The sequence below is a fragment of the Mus musculus genome, chromosome 1 (genome assembly GCF_000001635.26).
Source record: "Mus musculus strain C57BL/6J chromosome 1, GRCm38.p6 C57BL/6J".
In the NCBI taxonomy this organism is placed as follows: domain Eukaryota; kingdom Metazoa; phylum Chordata; class Mammalia; order Rodentia; family Muridae; genus Mus; species Mus musculus.
The window spans coordinates 175,054,337-175,072,369 of NC_000067.6; the positions used below are offsets into that span (position 1 = coordinate 175,054,337).

General features: G+C 39.8%; 1 protein-coding gene across 15 annotated transcripts in view; it reads right to left on the reverse strand.

Moving 5' to 3' along the window:
• Positions 1-4,739: 4,739 nt before the first annotated feature.
• Positions 4,740-18,033, reverse strand: part of Rgs7 (regulator of G protein signaling 7) — a 433,787-nt gene continuing 420,493 nt past the window's right edge. For 11 of the 15 annotated variants that reach the window (XM_017320465.2, XM_030253948.1, XM_006496831.4 and 8 more), the window contains one exon: positions 4,740-5,458. In XM_017320465.2, coding sequence (XP_017175954.1) covers positions 5,408-5,458 — 51 coding nt within the window. In that variant the 3' untranslated portion in view covers positions 4,740-5,407. Of the gene's footprint in view, positions 5,459-12,280; positions 12,359-18,033 lie in introns of all 15 variants that reach the window. The other 4 variants (XM_030253949.1, XM_011238808.3, NM_001357129.1 and 1 more) reach the window with 1 other exon arrangement.

Consider the following 18,033-nt stretch of genomic DNA (forward strand, 5'->3'; position numbering starts at 1 on the left):
TTTGCAATATAACTAAGAGGTGACAGTACCCACCATCCCTCTTACACTCACTGCCATCTCCTGTTATACTGGATACTGACAAAATGCCTTGGGGTTTTAGCCTATGCAAGGTAAGGCCATCCATGTCTTTGGGAAAGTTTTTATCCAAGCACTGGCTTCTAGAATGTACTCCCCTAGGACGCAATTCTCTTCATTCACCTGAGGCCTTCCCTTTGGTCATCCCTTGGTTCTACGGCTTCATTGACATTGATTTTCCTAACCTCCATCACAGCTATCTCTATGCCAACCCTTTCCCAAGGCCCCTGGTGTCCTGACTCTAGTTGGTTTTGGCCAAATAGAGTATAAGACTAAGAGGGAGGGTGTGGATGCTTACTGTGTCTTTTTATAAAGATGTCTTCTTAGAGAAAAGGAGAGGAGTGTGTAAGAGACATTATTTCCTAACAGTTATGCCCCAAGCACTATGCTTGGTGATTTACATATATTATCTTAATCCTTTTAACCCATGTAAGAGTAGGGTGTTATTATCCTTTAAAGGATATTACACATGCTCTGACCCACTGGATTTCTAAACAGGAGTGAGATGATTCAAGCTATATTACCTAATAAAGACATTAAGCTTTTGTCTAATGACCTAATAATGACCATTTGGAAATGAAGTTTCAAATACAATTACATTTCAGCCCCAAGGAACCATCCCTAAATATCCAAGGGAACATGCACATTGTGTTTTAGATTTATTTTAATCATACTTTACATGTGAGACATTTTTGGTGTGTTATGAGTTGGTAAGAATACATTTTTTTATATAAAAAGTTACAAATGCATAGTATAAGATGATTGTGGTTGAGCTATGAGTTTAGTTCCCTCTCAGTCATTTCCATGCTTGACACACTGACATACACTGTTTCTTAAAAGCCTTTGGAAGCGAACGGATACCTTTGGATGTATCCTGTAAATGGCTGAGAGAATCCTTAAAATACGAAAAGTATAGTCAGGGGTAATAGCAGCAAATGTATTGGAAATGCAGTATGTTCTTTCAAATATGTACTTGCATATAGACACAGCTGATACTTGCACTGAAATGAACGGAGTTAATTCATAGTACTCAAGTCTTGCCCCTCATGTAAATACCAAAATTATTTAACTCATCAGGTATTAAGTGAGCACCAGCTATAAGCAGGGGATTCAGAGTCTCAAGAGGTAAGATCAAGTGTGACATTTGTCATACGGCTGGAGAAGCATCTGCCTTCATTTCTCATCCATGCTCCTGCTTCAGATAACTTAGGTAAGCTTGCAGCGGCATTTCCGTTATTCAGAGTAAGTGGAATTTTTTTCTCTTTTCCCCTAACCCCCTGATCTGTGGAAAACATTATTGTAGCATTGCAAAGGAAGAATTGGCCAACAAGGATAAAATGCTTTTCTAATGTGACTACAGGATCTCTTTGTCACGGAGGCTGGAGGGTGGGGCACAACTGTGAGCTGTGAGGCTCTGGGAGGACACCATGAAGGGAGAAAGACTTCAATCACCATTTTATTTCATGAAAGCTTCAGGAAATCATTATTGTCTGAATTATGGTTTCAGCTGATCTTGGAGATGAGGGTGGGGGTGGGGTTGGGGTGCGATTGCAAAAGGACAAGAGGCAGCCCCCACCCAAAAGCTTTACCCTGTGTGTCTCCTGAAAGCTAGTGTAGGCCTTCACTCATTCCCTGACAACCTTGAGTGACTTCAAATGTTTTCAAACTTCTAAAATGTATACCCTCTCATGCTCTCTCGCTCTCTCTCATTTTCTCTCTCTCATATTCTCTCTCTTATATTCTCTCTCTCATATTCTCTCTCTCATATTCTCTCTCTCATATTCTCTCTCTCATATTCTCTCTCTCCCTCTCTCTCCCTCTCCCTCTCTCTCTCTCTCTCTCTCTCTCCCTCTCCCTCTCTCTCCCTCTCCCTCTCCCTCTCCCTCTCCCTCTCCCTCTCCGTCTCCCTCTCTCTCTCTCTCTCTCTCTCTCTCTCTTTCTCTCTCTCTCTCTGAATCCCTCCCATGTACCACAGAGCATGTACAGAGAAAGGGCAGAGAACAACTATGAACTATTAGGGATCCTTTTTTCTATTGCCCTAATAGTCTCTTGGGACAACACTCAGGCTACCAGGTGGGCCAAGCTCTTTTCCTGGCTGATCCATCTCCTGGCCCCTGGTGTAATTTTTGTCACTAGTACCAGGAAAACCCTCCCCCTCCCAATTCTCTGATGCCTTTTGCCAGTATTTGCCTGTCTGTTCTACACCAAGCCATGATTCAGAACCGCAGATAACACTGGGCTTGTGAGCAGAGACAGGGCATGAATGGTCACCACTGAGATAATGCATTCTGTCTGTGGAAGCACATCTTCAACATGCTGTCTTTTTCCAATACCAACTTCATTAGCTATGGTTCCATCTTAGTTTCCATGTGGGCTATCCAAAACTTTGCTGGACAGTAATATTTTAAAGAGAGCCTCTTAATTTGAATTCTATGCTTTAAAAAAAACAAACACGTATAGAATGAAATATTTTATCAACTATTTCTACTTTATATTATAACCAATATGCACATTTCTTATACCAAATCCTTCTAATTTCATGATGATATTAATCAGCTAGCAGACCCTACCACTGATTTGTTTCTAATGTTGACAAATTTCTTTCATAGTTAAATTTACCTACATAATTAGAGGGCACATAGCTTGGTATATTTTTAGTAGCTGGAGTACGCTATTCCTTTGCCTATAAAGAAATCAAAAGGACAGCCGAGTCAAGCACCATCTAATTCTTGAAACTTATCAAGTTTCTTACCTGGGATCGGGGAGAGCTCCAGAGATTGGAACAAGACTGTCCTGACAGTCAACAAAAATGTTTCTAGTGTGCAATGTGAATTTTCCCATGACTTTTCTTTTACCAAAAAAAAAGGGAAGAGTTTTGTACAGGAGTTGTGTAATAAGTCTTAAAGTCAGGCTCCCTGGGTTTATATGCTGGCCACAGCATGTAACATTTCACCAAAACATCACCTCCTGCGTGTTGAATATCTTTTAAATTAGATTTGTCGTATTTTATGTGTGAGTGTTTTGCCTGAATGTGAGTTTATGTACCATGTGTGGGCATGGTGCCCTCAGAGGTCAGAAGAGGGCATCAGTACTTCTCGAGCTGGAGCTATGGATGGTTGTGAACTGGCATGGAGGTACTGGGAATTGAACCCAGGTCCTCTGGAAAAGCAACAAGGGCCCATAACCAGTGAACTATCTCTCCAGCCCATGTTTAATATTTTTAAAAGTATTTTTACACTTTTTATTTTATGTCTTGGAGTATGGCATGTGTATGGAGGTCAGACAACAACATGTGGGAAGCTGTTCTCTCCATCATATGGGGACTGGCACTTGGACTCAGAGTATTAGGCTTCGACTACAGAGCCATCTTCTGAGCCTGACATGGTATTTTAAGATGAAAGGATTTAAGAAATGTCAGATGTGGGGAGGACGCTCTGACATTTCTAAGAATCTGGATCCTAAGATCATCATATGAGTCATGGCCTCCCTACATGAAGGAGACAAACATCCATAGCTCTGAAGATGAGAGGATGGTGAGAGGAATCAAATCACCCAGGACATGCTGGTTTCCCAATTGACTTCTTGAACTCATGTTTCTGGTCCTATCTATCTTTTTAACAGCCCTGCATCTTCCGTCAAACCAACAGAGAGAACACTCAGGGTGGGAGGGGGCATTTATTAAGTGTGTGCTTTCATTTGAAATTACCCATCACATAAAGCAGATTAAGGAAACACATGGTTTTATTCTTGTTAATATGTGACATCCAGCCAAGAACCGAGCAGGGCATGCGATTCCTCTCCTTTAACTCCAGTTTACCATTATATGACGTCAAACACATTGCTGGACCTTTCTTTTCTTCGATTTGAACGAGTTATCTCTCACAGAATCATCTCTTTGAACACTTGGTGCCCAGCTAACGGTGCTGTTTTGAAATGTAGAACCAATAAGATATGGAGTCTTGAAAGAGCAATTGAAACACCAGGGATTCAGGGCGGGGTGAGACCTGACAATTGATAGCATTATTCTTCTTCCTGTATGTTTTTTCTTTCTGATAATGGACAGAACTGTGGTCAGTCCCACTCATCTCCTACCCCTGCTGCCATTCCTGTCTTCCCCGCTAGGAATAAACTGTAAGCCTTCACAATCGCTTCTTCTCAAAAATACTTACCTTAGAAATTTTGTCACATTGAGAAAAATTTGCTAACAGAGCCCGTAAGACAGTAGCAAACAGTAAGTTTTCATTAGCTGCTGGCAATTACATCTGACTCTCAAAGGGAATCTGTAACCACTGGAAAACTAAGAAACATTGTCCTTGGGTACAATCAGAAGTATGCTTTAAAGAAAATAGATCCCAAGCTCTATTCTAGCTAAACTATTCACTAGTTTTGGTCAGGGATAGGCTCCATCAGAAGCCAGAAAACCCTCCTCAAATAGGTCTGAAAACGTGGGAGTCTGATAGGTGCTGTTTTTCCATAGAAGACAAACTCTCTTCTTGGTCCCAGGTCAGCCCGCCTGGGAGATGTTTCCACTGTTGTATTCCTGACTCTATACCACCCAAACCTGAGATTAACCCGGGGTGGGGTGGGGGCAGCTTATGCCTCAGCTCACAGGCTGTGAACTTTTTCTCTCCCCTTCCTTTTACAGGTAGCACCAACAACAAAAGTTCCAAAGCAACGAGATTCTGCATCTTTTAATGAAAGATAAAACAACAATATAAACATACACAAATTTACAGAGAAGAGGTCAACTTTGATACATCTGGAGTAAAAGGTGTTTTCTCATTTAAATATGGTATAAAAATAAATGCAAGAAACAGGAACAGACAATGTCCGGAGAACCGATGGAAATGGGTGCTTGCTTCAGACTGTGGATACAAGGGTGAAACGACACCTTCTGTGCCAATTTATTAGTTAATAAGTGTGAAGCCATGTGTGTACTTAGTGATATATACTTTTTTTTTCTTTTACAATTCTTCCAGTTTGTGACTGACTGAATTTTCAGTGAACTGTGCATCTAGCAGAAGCTTCAAGAAAAGGAGAGGAAAGGGGGAAAAATAAGTTTTCGTTCACTTGAACTCGTTAAAAAGAAAAGGACACGGATCCAGCTTAGCACGAGGAGAGAGGGAAGCAGACGACACATGAAGATGAAGGCAATGAAATGACAGCGTCCCTTGGCAAGTGTGATGCCTTTATGTGCACACAGAAAAGAACAATTCCAGTCCTTCGTTCATGCAACATCTTGGTCTAACGTCCTTGGCTCCAGGTAACAGCGATGGGCTACAAGGTATGGGCGATGGCTCCGTTCAGCACTCATGTGACAAAGACGGTCCTTCTAGTAAGACTGAACAAGGCTTGTTAACCTCTTGGATGTGAGAGTTTTTCCCTGAGGAAAAAAATATCAGATGAAGAAAGAAAATAATTCACGATCACTGACAAGGAGGACCATAGTAGAATCCAGCTACTACAGCAGAATTACATTTGTGAGGTCAAACTGGGCCCTTATCTTTTGGTGTGTGGTCCTGGGAATCAAACCCTAGACCTCACACATGCTAATACACACGAGTTCTTGCACTAGGCTCTGCCATTCAGGCCCCAAACTGAACCCCTTAAGTTAACTTGAATTCAAACATAATGATGACCCCCTCCTCCCTCCCTCCCTCCCCCTCCTGGCATGAATACATCAAACAAATGACTCTCCCTCCCCCAAACATCCCTCTCCTCCCAGCCTCCCCACCCCACTGCAAACAGACTGATGGGGTCACAGCACACATTAGCAAATCATAAACATGTCAATAAACGTTCCACGTAGGCTGAGCTATGAGCCAACACCCAGGTTCCCAACTGGAAACACACATCCTGACAGGAGTCTGAGCTAGGTGCTCTGCGGGGCAACAATGTGAATGCATTCTGTTGAGTTGGAGCTACATTTGCAAATATCGAGATGTGTCAGGGTGCAATTGGACTGTATAACATGCACTTTTGAGTGTATGGTTGGTAGGAACTCAAACTTGAATCTATCCCTCCCATGTAGACTTAATGGAGAAAAAGAAGCCAACTGTGAGTCTTGAGATAAAAGTCTCTTCATCCCACTTTCAACCTGCTAACATCGTTCTGTCATCCACAACTTGGTTTCTTCTAAAACAGGAAAATTACTATAGACATTCCATGTAATTTAATTCCACATACTTTACTACTATACTAAGAGTGAGTACATGGAATTTTTTCCTTTACTCCTTTCTTTTTTTGAAATCTCATCCACCAACTTGTTTCTATTAATTGCTAGTATTCTACGGTGATATGGAAGTTAACTTTTTTTATGAGAACACAGTTTATTGTAAATTGTTTTATTTCTCTCTTTATTCCTTAGATTCTAAAATAAAAGCAAGTGGCCTGATTATTTATTTTTATATAAATAATTATTTATATAATTAAAATAATTATTTAATTTTTTTTCCTTTGGAAGGGATGATTGTTTTGAGACGATAGTATTTGGGGAATCATGTGTGTTACAGCTCTATTCTTAACTTGCTCTCTAATGTGGCCAAGTTTGATCAAGGTGAGAGATTACTCAGAACCCTGGTCTCAGCCTGTTGCTGGAGTGAGAACCCATAGACTTGAGTGCTTAGGAACTGGTGGGATTCGTTTCCATGTGGCTGACAGCCTGAACATAGGGCTTTTGGAAAGGCCTTACTTCTGGTCTACAAAAGACAGAGAATATTCTCTGGTCCTCACATGGGAGAAGAGGCGAAGAATTTCCTTGAGGCCTCTTTCATAAAGACCCTAACTCTAATTCATCAAATCTCTTCCCTTAGGATCTAAGCATGTCCCCAAGTCTGACCTGCTAGTCCTATCTCTTTGGGATTACAGAATTTAACATGTGAGTTTTTTTTCTTGGCTGGGAATCACAAAAATTCAGACCAAAGCTGCCATATTTTACACAAAGAATGAATGCCATGTTTAAGAATTGATTAATGATTCTATAACAACTATCAAAAATTAGCAAGCCCATAATTCATTTTGATAAGCTTTCCTTATACTTTGTTTGGTCTTTGGTTGACAAAATGGCAGTCTTGAAAAGCAAGATCTTTTCTCTTGGTTGGAAAAGGGCTCCCATCTTAGCCCTTTCAGCAGCTGGTAGCAGAAGCTTTCCAAGTTTAAGGAAACCATCTCATTCCAGGCTGTGCTTATCTCAGCACTCTCTGCCTATACATGGTAATTTTACAGAACACATCCAAGTGGGAATCTGGCCCTCCGCGTAAGGACTCAAGAAGGGACTGCCATTTGTGAACCAGGAAACAGATCGTCACCAGCTATCACTGACATCTTGATCTTGGAGCCCAGCCTCTAGTATGGTGAGCAATGTTTGTATTGAATTAGCCACTTGGCTTAGGGTATCTTGTTATAGCAGCCTGAATGGACAAAGAACATCACATCCAACCCTGTACCTACTTCCTTGTCCATAAAAGGAGGCAACAGTAGCATCTGCTCAACAATCTCACTTGAAACACTGATGCAGGCAAAGGTTTTTTTTTTTTTTTTTTTTTAAATTTAGGACATCTTTATTTTGGCTATGACCTTATTGTTGTAACCTCTGCTAATACCATGTTTTAAGGACCAACTTCTAATCTCTTAGGAAGCTCAGATCCAAAAATCACTATTCTGACTCTGCAAAGGGCAGAAAAATCAGTAAGAACCCCAAAACTGTAGATTATACTTTTTTCCATGTAAAATATAGACAATAATGTATTTAGCTGATGTTAGGATTAAGAAGCCCTTTTTGATGCTTAAAGATGATAGTCTTTCTTGTACTTACTATTAGAGCCTTATGTTAGTGACATAGCATATGTGTGTAGTTATTATTTATTCTGAGATGAAATAATTTATCTTGAAAAGGGGCTTACACTTTCTAATGTCATTGGTGAGGGAGAAGGAGAATAGCAGGCTAGACTAGTATAGAATTATTTTTCTTAAAACTATAGATTAACATGGTTTGGTTTAAAATTCCAGAAAAGAAGAATAAGCTAGCTGCATTGGGATGCCATTTTAAACTCAGACACAATTGAATTTTATTTAGACAGAAATCCTTGTCACTTTTTCTTTATACATTTAATTTTAAAGGGAACATGTTTCTCTTTCTGTAGTTTTATCTGTTTTTAAGTCCCTGCAAATCATGAAGACTGCTAGCATCTGCTGTATTATAGACATCAATAAGTCAGAGCTTGTAAAAGTTCAACCCAACTATATCTGTCCTAGGAAATAACTTAAAAACTCTCTTCCATAGGAGCCCACAGGGAAACAGTGTCACAGTCAACCTGGGGATTTGAGATAATAAGGAAACAGTGATCTGAAATGAGAAACTGTGTGCATATGGCCTTGGATAATATGGCCTTATCAACTTACAATTAATGTTGCTTTTGTGTATTGCAACAATTAAAAGGGATCCTGGATGCAACTAACAGTGAAAAGATTTAAACAGACTGAAGTGACAACAAGCAACTAGCCTGTCTGGTGGCTCACTGAGATTTAAAGATCTAGACCCTGTGTGCAACCTGTCTTGCTTCTTTGTGCAAAAGAAAATACACAAGTCTCGACTTTAGTGCCACGCTGGTGGGAGTCTACTCTCTCCTGCTCACCCTATTAGAAAGAACTGAAGGTCCAACAACACTGTCCCTTCCTTGATGCACATTCATTTTTTAAATTTCATGTGAGCCATTTCCAACAGCCATTTCCAGGCAGTGTTTCAGAAGCCAGCGGAATCAGTCCCTGACTATTATCTTTGGGTAAGTAAATTGCAGGACTAAAAAGACATTCATAGCTAAATCACAAACTCTCAACAATAGCAGTTAAAAAAACTAAAGAAAATCTTGCCAATAGTATTCACCTCCAAGATTGCTTCTTACAATAACTTGATAATTCCATATGAAGAAAAACCATCTTAGCATCTGGACTACAATGAATGTCAAATGACATCTGTCAACCCTCCTGTCAGGCTCAGGGAGAGAAACTATAGCAGAAACAAATCTATGGGAAAGACAACCATAGACACTTAGACAAAACCTGAAACTCAAGATACTGCAAGCCTTTGTAATATGCAGTTGATGAAGAGTATCTTAGAGAAAAAATGAGTATGTGATCAGTTCTAGAACAAATCAAGCCTGAAACAGAGGTGAAAGTGGAACATCACCTTAACAAGAGTCACTATAGAGTTTCACCCTCATCAGACCATGCCCTTCCTAGCCTACAGTTTTCCAAGCACATTAGCTGTAATCCAGAACCCCCAAACATCAACTTATAAAGCACTTATTTTATGATATAGGTTCAGAACCCTGGCCACACACATGCCTTATCACTCTACTACGAAGATGTAGCCCCAGCGCTCTTATTTGTTTTTTTTTTATTTTGAGATACAGTCTCACCAAGTTGCCCAGACTGGCCTTGAACTCTTTCCAGAGCCTAGGAAGACCTTGACTTTGTGACTTGCTGCCTCAGTTTCCAAGTTGCTATGATTACAGACCTGTGTCCCTAAGCCCAGTTGGTGTGACTTTTCTGGCTTTCCCAAATGAACTATTTACTTATAGGTATGAATTTTAACTCATTCAAAAACGTTATTCTTGATCTTAAAGCAGAGAGATGAGACAGAAATGTGAAGTCTGTGAGAGTGGACAGGAAGGCCAGGCCCTTAGCCACAGCATGGAGTTGGAAACAATGGGACACAGGAACTGCTGTCCACTTTGCTCTTCTGCAGACCTAGCAAGCACAAGAAGCTACATTTGCCTGAGCAGTTGACTCTGTAAGTTTTATGGTTGTCCCAGAGGTAAACTGCCCAGCAAGTAGACTGAAGAGAAATAAGTGGGCGGAGTTGCACCAGATGACCTCTGACCTTAGCATTAAGAGTACAAGACTATTTCCATTTTCACCGTCCTATTTAACTCAGCCTCACAATTCTTGTTATTTCATGACAGTTTCTATTTGCTGGTGTCCTGGAAATACTTGTGTTACTTTTACATGTTTCTGAAGATTTACAAGCATATTACAAAATAATGATACCCCAGTGATAATATTCCCTGCCCACTGCTTTCTATGACCTGCCAAATGCCTAGTCTCTAGGCATAAAATCAGCCGAGCTGGCCATGTGAGCAAACTCATATAAGAAGATGAGCTACAGATAGAATCTCTTTAACTCTCATATTGAAAAATGTTCAGGTCTCACTCTGCCTAGATTTCAAAATCGTTCACCATATGGCTTCTCTGTCCCTCTAGTCTGCTTACTGTTGCTCCATACATGGTTCCACAGCTGCCATGACAGCAGCTGCTCTCTCAGTCAAGACCCCTCTCTGCACCAAATGTGCCCCTTACTCAGCCTTCAGGGGTAAGCTTTCTGTCCACACCTCTGCCCCCTGAATTTTGTCATCCCATGAATCTGCATTCCTGTACTTCTATGCCTGTGAATACTATTTGATAAGTCACCCACCCTGTTGATAGCTGTTAAAAATCATCAGGCTTATAGAAGTCCCCAAAAGTTTCTTCCATGAGCTGAACCCCCCCAGTGGAAATACTATTTGAAGAATAGATGTTTACAAGTGAAGGTAGAAAGATTTCCGTCCTGGAATTAAGTTACTTTTATTTCAAGGTAGGAGGGGCTTGATAGGTGACGGGGAGGGGCAAGGACTGAATGATGGAGGAACACTGATCGTATCCTGTGTGTGAGCCAGTCCACTAGCAGAATCGGAGCTTTTCAACTCAGAAGATGGTTAAGAAGAAACTGAACCAAGACTGCATGTCCCAAAAGTTCTTCCCCGCTTTAATAAAACCCAATTCTTCTAAGTAAATTTGCAAATAAATTCATATTAAAGCATGTTAGATAATTCTAGTAAAACTATGAATGGCTAAAACTTCCTATAATGCGATATAGGAGGTTGTAAAAGTCTTCTTCCTATAAAAGGAAAGAAGGAAGAGGATTTTTTCAAATATTGACTCTTTAAGGAAGATATAGATCTGAATAATTAAAGAAACACCTGTGCCTAGATCTCTCTATGGGTTAAGAAAGATCATAAGCCAAATAATTCCATTTTCTTACTTAAAACTATAAAGAATGTAATAGACATCATTAGATAAAGATACAGATGGATCAAAATAAAAAACAATGTAAATTAAATGATAATTATGAATAAACTATAAACCTTTCTCCTTTCTTAACTATAAACCTTTCAACACTTTCATTCAAAACTACATTTTAATGCTTTTTTAAAAAACCAAATAAATTGTACTGTAGATACTAACTTATGTGAGGCTGATCCATTTAAATGATTGTATTTTCATCAATTGCCATGTTACATGTGTTTCTGATAAAATAACTATTTTTCTAGATATATGTGACAAAAATCTATTTAGGTAGATGCAACTATATTTAGGGAAAAATTAAATATGATAACAGATCAGAAAATATCACAAAGGATAATACTCAATAGAGGAAATTACTGCTTATAAAATGCTATAATCCATAAAATGTAAACATGCACAAATGTAGTATGCGTTTATGCATGTTTATATGTAGTACACATGTAAAATGTATTAATCAAATGTTATATTAAAAAACATGAAAGCTACTGTTCTAAATCTGATTTTTACTAAGTGTATAGGATTGCAATAGATAGGCTCTAATGGATTAAGAAAGTCTCAATGTTCTGGACATTCTTCCTCTGTCCCTTCTCCTTCTTCCTCCCTCCTATACTTTTCTAATCCATGGCCTGAGGCATGCTGTCTGAGCACTCTACATGCATGGCCTTCATTTATTGTATTTAGAGGCAGGATTTCACTAACTGGTCTAGACTGGCCTTGAAATTATAATCTCCTTGCCTTATCCAACTGCATAGCTGGGTTTACCAATGTATATAAATACACATCGAGCCTCTATTTCACATCCATTTTCTAGCACTAGATATCATTTAGAAAGAAAAGCAGCCCCTTTGCAGCAATATGCTATATTTTTCTGGGTCATACTTGACTATAACAGCAGGCTCTTGGTTTTATCATGTATGTATTGACTTCTTGCATTTATCATTAAAGCTGTCCAAGACCTTTGCTAATTCTTCCAATGGCAGATTACTCTTATGGCTATTATTTACCAAGAACTTCCTGTATACCAACTACATTAGCTGTGTATCTGTCTGGACGTGTGTATTGACAGTTGTTAGAAAGGGTTTACCCGATTTGAGGACAGGAGCTTGCTTTAAACAAAGGCTCTTGGGCTAAGTACGGCGTGGAGCAGCCTTTCATGGCATCTCTGTGGATGAGACAGAGAAAGATGCAGTTCATAACTAGGCAAACAACCACCTCCAAGGTGTGCTGTTCACTAGAGTGGCAGCTTCTGCCATCTTCCCAGTACTTTAGGGCATTCTCATTCTTAGTCTGAATGAATCATTAGTAGAATGCTGAAGGAAGGCATGCATGATGCAAACATGAACATCACCTTCAAAAGACTAACCAATAAATACTCCAGACATGGGGAGCAAGAACAGAGATGAACTATGAAATATAACAACAGGGCAGAATGTTGTGGGAAGAAAGCAAAAAATTCAAATTTACATTAAAATGAATACACAACAAACAAAGTCTTGAAACAAAAGACAAGAGTAGAAAACATAACTACAGCTTGTATGGAAAAAAAAGCAGTGTTTTAAAGTGTTTTAGTTAAAGCATCAAATGATGCTACTTTGTCATGATTGGGAATTGGGATCTGGATGTGAATGCAGGCTCCAGTTAGAATGTATTCAGGAGACAAATCAGGGAGGTGGCATCTATCTCCTACAGGGTCACAGATCAAGTGTTGCGCTTGGCTATGATCTAGGAGAGCTTTTGATGGACTGGAGCAAACATACATGAGCAGTTAAGGTGGTGACAAAATACTAAACAAGTAGAGAGCAGGAAAGAACCCTATCTTGGTGCAAGAGACACTCAGGTTTAATCTGATGACAGCTTTTAAGGTATCTTCACCTTATCAGGTCTTTAAAAGCTCAGTTTTCACAGAAATGTGATTTTAATATCTATATTTCATACTTTATCTATATGTTAATAAACTATATAAATGTAAGGAATCCATAATAGTAATAAAAAGAAACACAACTGACTTGATGCTCTACATTTCCAATGGAGAGTGGTGGAATTGAGAGCACATAAGAGAGCAGCCTATCAGCTGTGACATTGTCTTTGTGCTTGGTACCAATCAGTGGAGAGAGTGGGCAGTGCTGTCTTGCACAAGGCAGAGGCTCATGAAGCATGGTTTTCATGCCAGGAACATGATTATCACAAGTATCAGTTAAAAGAGGTTTGGAACCCAGTAGAACACAAATGAACCAGATGTTGGGAAGAAGTGCTGTCCATCAAGCTTTGCTATAAAAAGCCTTGCAGGGACTCTGATGTAGCTCAAGTGAGTAGTGTTATTTGGTCAAGAGGAACTCGAGTGTGAACACTCCTAAGGAGACAGCCCTTATGCTATACTGTCCAGAGATGCTTGCAACCATGGCAGAAGAGACAGAGACACACAGAGAATGATTGCAATTCAGTTTATGGAAAATGGGCTCACAGAATCTGCATTTTTCTAGGCTACAAGTAACTTGGGGATGTGAAAAGTTGGATCCAACTTAGAAAGGTAATACATGAGAAATTTCGATCAATGGAAAGCAGAAGTAGAGGTGATTCTTAGAGACTTCAGAAGAGTAGATGCTCCTGGAAACAAGGATGAATTTGATGCCTCTACCACCTAAACCTACCATGTTCCAAGGACCTCAGAGGCCAGCACAAACAGTGAGCTCATGGAAGAAGACTCTAGGGATTGGCCCTGGTTGAAGAAATTGTACTAAATTCCTTTGCAGCTCTGAGATACCCATAATGCCATCTTTTTCTGTACTTTCTCTAAATACCTTTTATATTTACAATTTAAAAGTAGAAAAGAGGAAGATTTCCTAATGAATTTTGTTTTATTTCTAGTGTTATTAATATATTGTTAGACAGTAATATGTATATTTTAAGTGAACACTCTTATTAGAGTCGTCGTCGTCGTCGTTGTAGTAGTAGAGCAATGCCTATGGTAAAATTGTGTGTTTGTGTGTGTGTGTGTGTGTGTGTGTGTGTGTGGTGTTGTTCATGAACTAGACCAAATTAAAAGAAGGTCTTCCATGCTAAAGTCTTCTGTATGATTTGGAGAAACAAAACAAACAATAGCTGAACTTTGCTTCTCTTCTTCTAGATTAAACTTTAAAGATTCAGTAGTTGTCACAGTCTGCTGTATTGTTGGCCTCACACTGGTTGCAATCACAAGAATAATGAATGACTGTGGGGATGTCTAATATTTGTTCATGTCTCTCTCAGTCTCTGACTACTGGCAAACAAGAATACAGCAGCAGGGAGACTGTAATGCTGCATGCACTCAACAGAACTTGCCCAATCCAGGCTTGCTGTGTGGTCTGCCAGGGCTATGGAAGCCATGGTGAGATGTCTACAGATACACTCAGAATACTTCTAATTCCAAAAAAGCTTGCAGCGTCTACAAGGAGGCTCTTGTTTTACTATTTTAAATGGTCTCCATCCAGGAACAAGCACAGATTATAAAAAGTAAAAGCATTACCCCTGCAGTGTTCCATCAGCATCAAAGTGACTTTCATGGTTTTCTGAAAAATGTTTTACAGGGCAGTGTCAGGGAGCATATATGACCCCATATGTGGTTTTAGGATAGATGAAAGAAAATGAGAAATAGGTGGCTTGGTCAAGAGATAGAACTGCCAAGTACAGGGTCTCACAAGGAGATGTAATTGAAATCTGACTCTATTGCTAATGGCAATTAAATCTGATGTCACATTGAGCCCTATCTTTATCTACTTAAGTCCCATTCACACTTTCCCCAGCAACATGAAATACACTTAAAAGAGACTATGCACACCATTGTCCTTAGAACACTGATACAATTTTTAAAAATTCCTGCTGCATGACATTTAGAGGTAATTTAGACTTAATGAGGTAATTTAGACTGAGGCTGAGTTAACTATTTACAAAGAATGCTGCCAGGTGCTGTGATGTTAAGACTGTTGCATGCAAGCATTCCTAGGTCTTTTTTTTTCCTTCAGTGACAGTTTAATCCATGGATATGAGGTGATCTGAGACCCAAGCATACTGGCATCATAATGGAAGCTCAACAATCTTCAAATAAAAACAGTGACAAAGAAAAATAATATTGGCTGCTTTATCGAAATTGTGAATCCTACCTCAGGCAGTTCAAAGTTTAATCTCACTTTCCAGTAAATGTGGCCTTAATACATTGCAGTAAATATGTTGGTATTCCAAATCTTGTTCCTCTTATACCTCTTTTACATAAGCAGTCATTTTTCAGTCATGAGCAACTAATGTGTGTCTTAGATCAGTAGCCACTGATCCTGTAGTAGGGCCATCCTCTCTGCAGCATCTCTGAACTTCCCCACTGCAACCATCTGCAGCTCAAGAGGTGTGTGTGGGAAAATCCAAAACACAGTCTGGTTCCTTGATTGTCTTCTATACTCAGCTGCTCTCACTGGAAACATCCTTACTTGTCCTGGCCAGAGTCTGTTGAGTCCTCACGCCTCTTTCTAATTTTGATCTTGTGGGTCTCTACTTGGGCTTTAATCCTTCCTTTCTCTGTTTCCTTTGAGCTCCCAGAAAAGCCACCGTGACTCACACTGAGAAAGCTGTTGGGAATCTTGTTCTACTCACTGGACAGTCAGCTTCCATAGGAAGAGAGAATCGATTTAGATGTGCGTGGTAGCTACATCCCAAGATAGTAATTTGAGTCACCTCTGTCTTCTTACAATCATGAATACACTTAAAGCATATTTTATGTCTTATTACCTATGGATTCCCAATCAGAAAAGACAGTACCTACCCAGTGTAGGGACTTAATAACTATGATTTGTTTGTCAGAGGAAAGAACCCAGCGGTGGCTGAATGCAGGCTACCACTGAGCTGTAGATTTATCTTAGAAGCCTCTCTGATGATCTTCCCTGATATCTCCCAGCCAGTAGCGCAAAATCAGGGCGTTACACTCAGTAGAACAGAACTTAGGAAATCCTGGTTCAGATTCTGTGTCCGGTACATGTGGCAACAACGTGAACATAGCTCAGTCCTCAAACCCGCCCTCCCTGGGAGCCTCTGGGGTTGCAGTGGGTACTCAGTAGCAACATACCATTCACTGCTTGTACAACTCAAGTGACAATTTCAGAACTAATGGTGCTGTCAGGGGAGAATAAAGTTACCCCTGTCCACACTAAATTTGGCTACATGGTCCAAAAACATTTCACCCATGAATTTATACCATGCTGCAGGGAAACTGGAATTATCTTCTCAGGCAAGTTATTGTCACAACCAGTTTCACTAAAACAAGATGGATAGCTGTATCTGCCAACAAAATGATGAAAGAGAGAAGCTTAAGATCCATAAAGGAAGAGAGGGGAGACGTAGGTTCATTCTTGATCAGGTTTGCTTTCCCTTTACTGGAGAGGCCCAATGGCCAGCTCATAAGTGTTCTTCACCAAAGGTGTCATAGCAATTTCTAACAGTTTTTCCATGTTAATGTACCTGTTATCCTGAGCAAATAAAGCCATAGCACTTTAGTAGAAACAAAGGGCCACAAAACCTTCCTAGTGGTAAAAATTCACAGGGGCACAGACATGAAATGCAAAGCTCTTCTCTCTCTGTTTCTAATCTGCTTCTAAGCTGCCATGGGTGTTTGCCTCATTAGGATGGATGTTCATGTAAATCAAGGATGTAACAGGTTTCCTGGAGACTTTCTTGCTAGAATTATACTCTATAAGATAACCTTTGTGAATGCTCTCTGTTTTCTCCCTGTTTCACTGTAGTAAAAAATGATACCTTAACAGGGGACACCAAGGATAAGTAAGCTAATCTATAATTTAAGAAGTGTGTCTGTGGTGCTGAGTGTGGAACTCAGAACCTCACATATGCCAAGCAAAACCCTTATTACCAAGCTATATCTCCAATGTGTTCTATTTTAAAAAGCATGCGGGGTAGCACATAACCCAGAGATCAATACATGTTGGTAAATGTTCGAGAGACTAGTATAATGGTTCATACAGCAGCAGTATGAGAGTGACAGAGATGAGGATGCTAGATTCCCAAGTCAGATTTCCTGTCTGTTATTTTTAATGGAAAGACTATCTATTTCTTTCTTGGCACTTCAGAGAACTTTCCACAGCTCAGCTGCTCTATGGTGATGAGAAGCCCAAACAGCCAAGTCTCAACCAGGAGTGCTCCATCCTAAATAGAAGGCAGTCAGGGATGGGCAGGAATGGGGAGTGTACACACAAGAGTTCACAACACTACTCAGGACCTCACTCTCCAGCATAACAGAACCATGCTCCCCAAATGTTTACACTCTGGGGGAGATTATACAAAATAATTTTTACACTTAATAAGAGCAAGTTAAAAGTCATTTGTTCAAAGGCTGGTGCCTTAGAAAACAAGGCAAGGCCAGCAGAAAGCGCCTGTATAGTTACCAGCAACTGGGGAACCAGTTGGCAGGGGTGGTCTTCTGTCATTAAACTATAGCACAAGTGGCTTTGGGAAACAGGTAAACATGAAGTCTATTCCTACCACCCCGAATGGATCATTTTTATCACTGAAGGTCCATCTTGTGTTAGGAAAAATATGAGACCAGGCATGAGATTGAGCAAGTGAGAAAGAATGTTTCCTTATACAGTAATATTACAATTAAACAATAAGTTCAATTTTAAATGACTATATTAAGAGAAGAAAATCCACATTTAACTTGAAGGATATTTATCATATTTTGATCTTTAATAGGAGAAACAAATAAGGAAAGATCTGAGTCAGGGTAGTAAGGTTTATAGATGGAGAAGCTGAGGTCATCTAGCAGTTAAAAAGATTTCTAAAACACATAACGCAAGACACAGAATG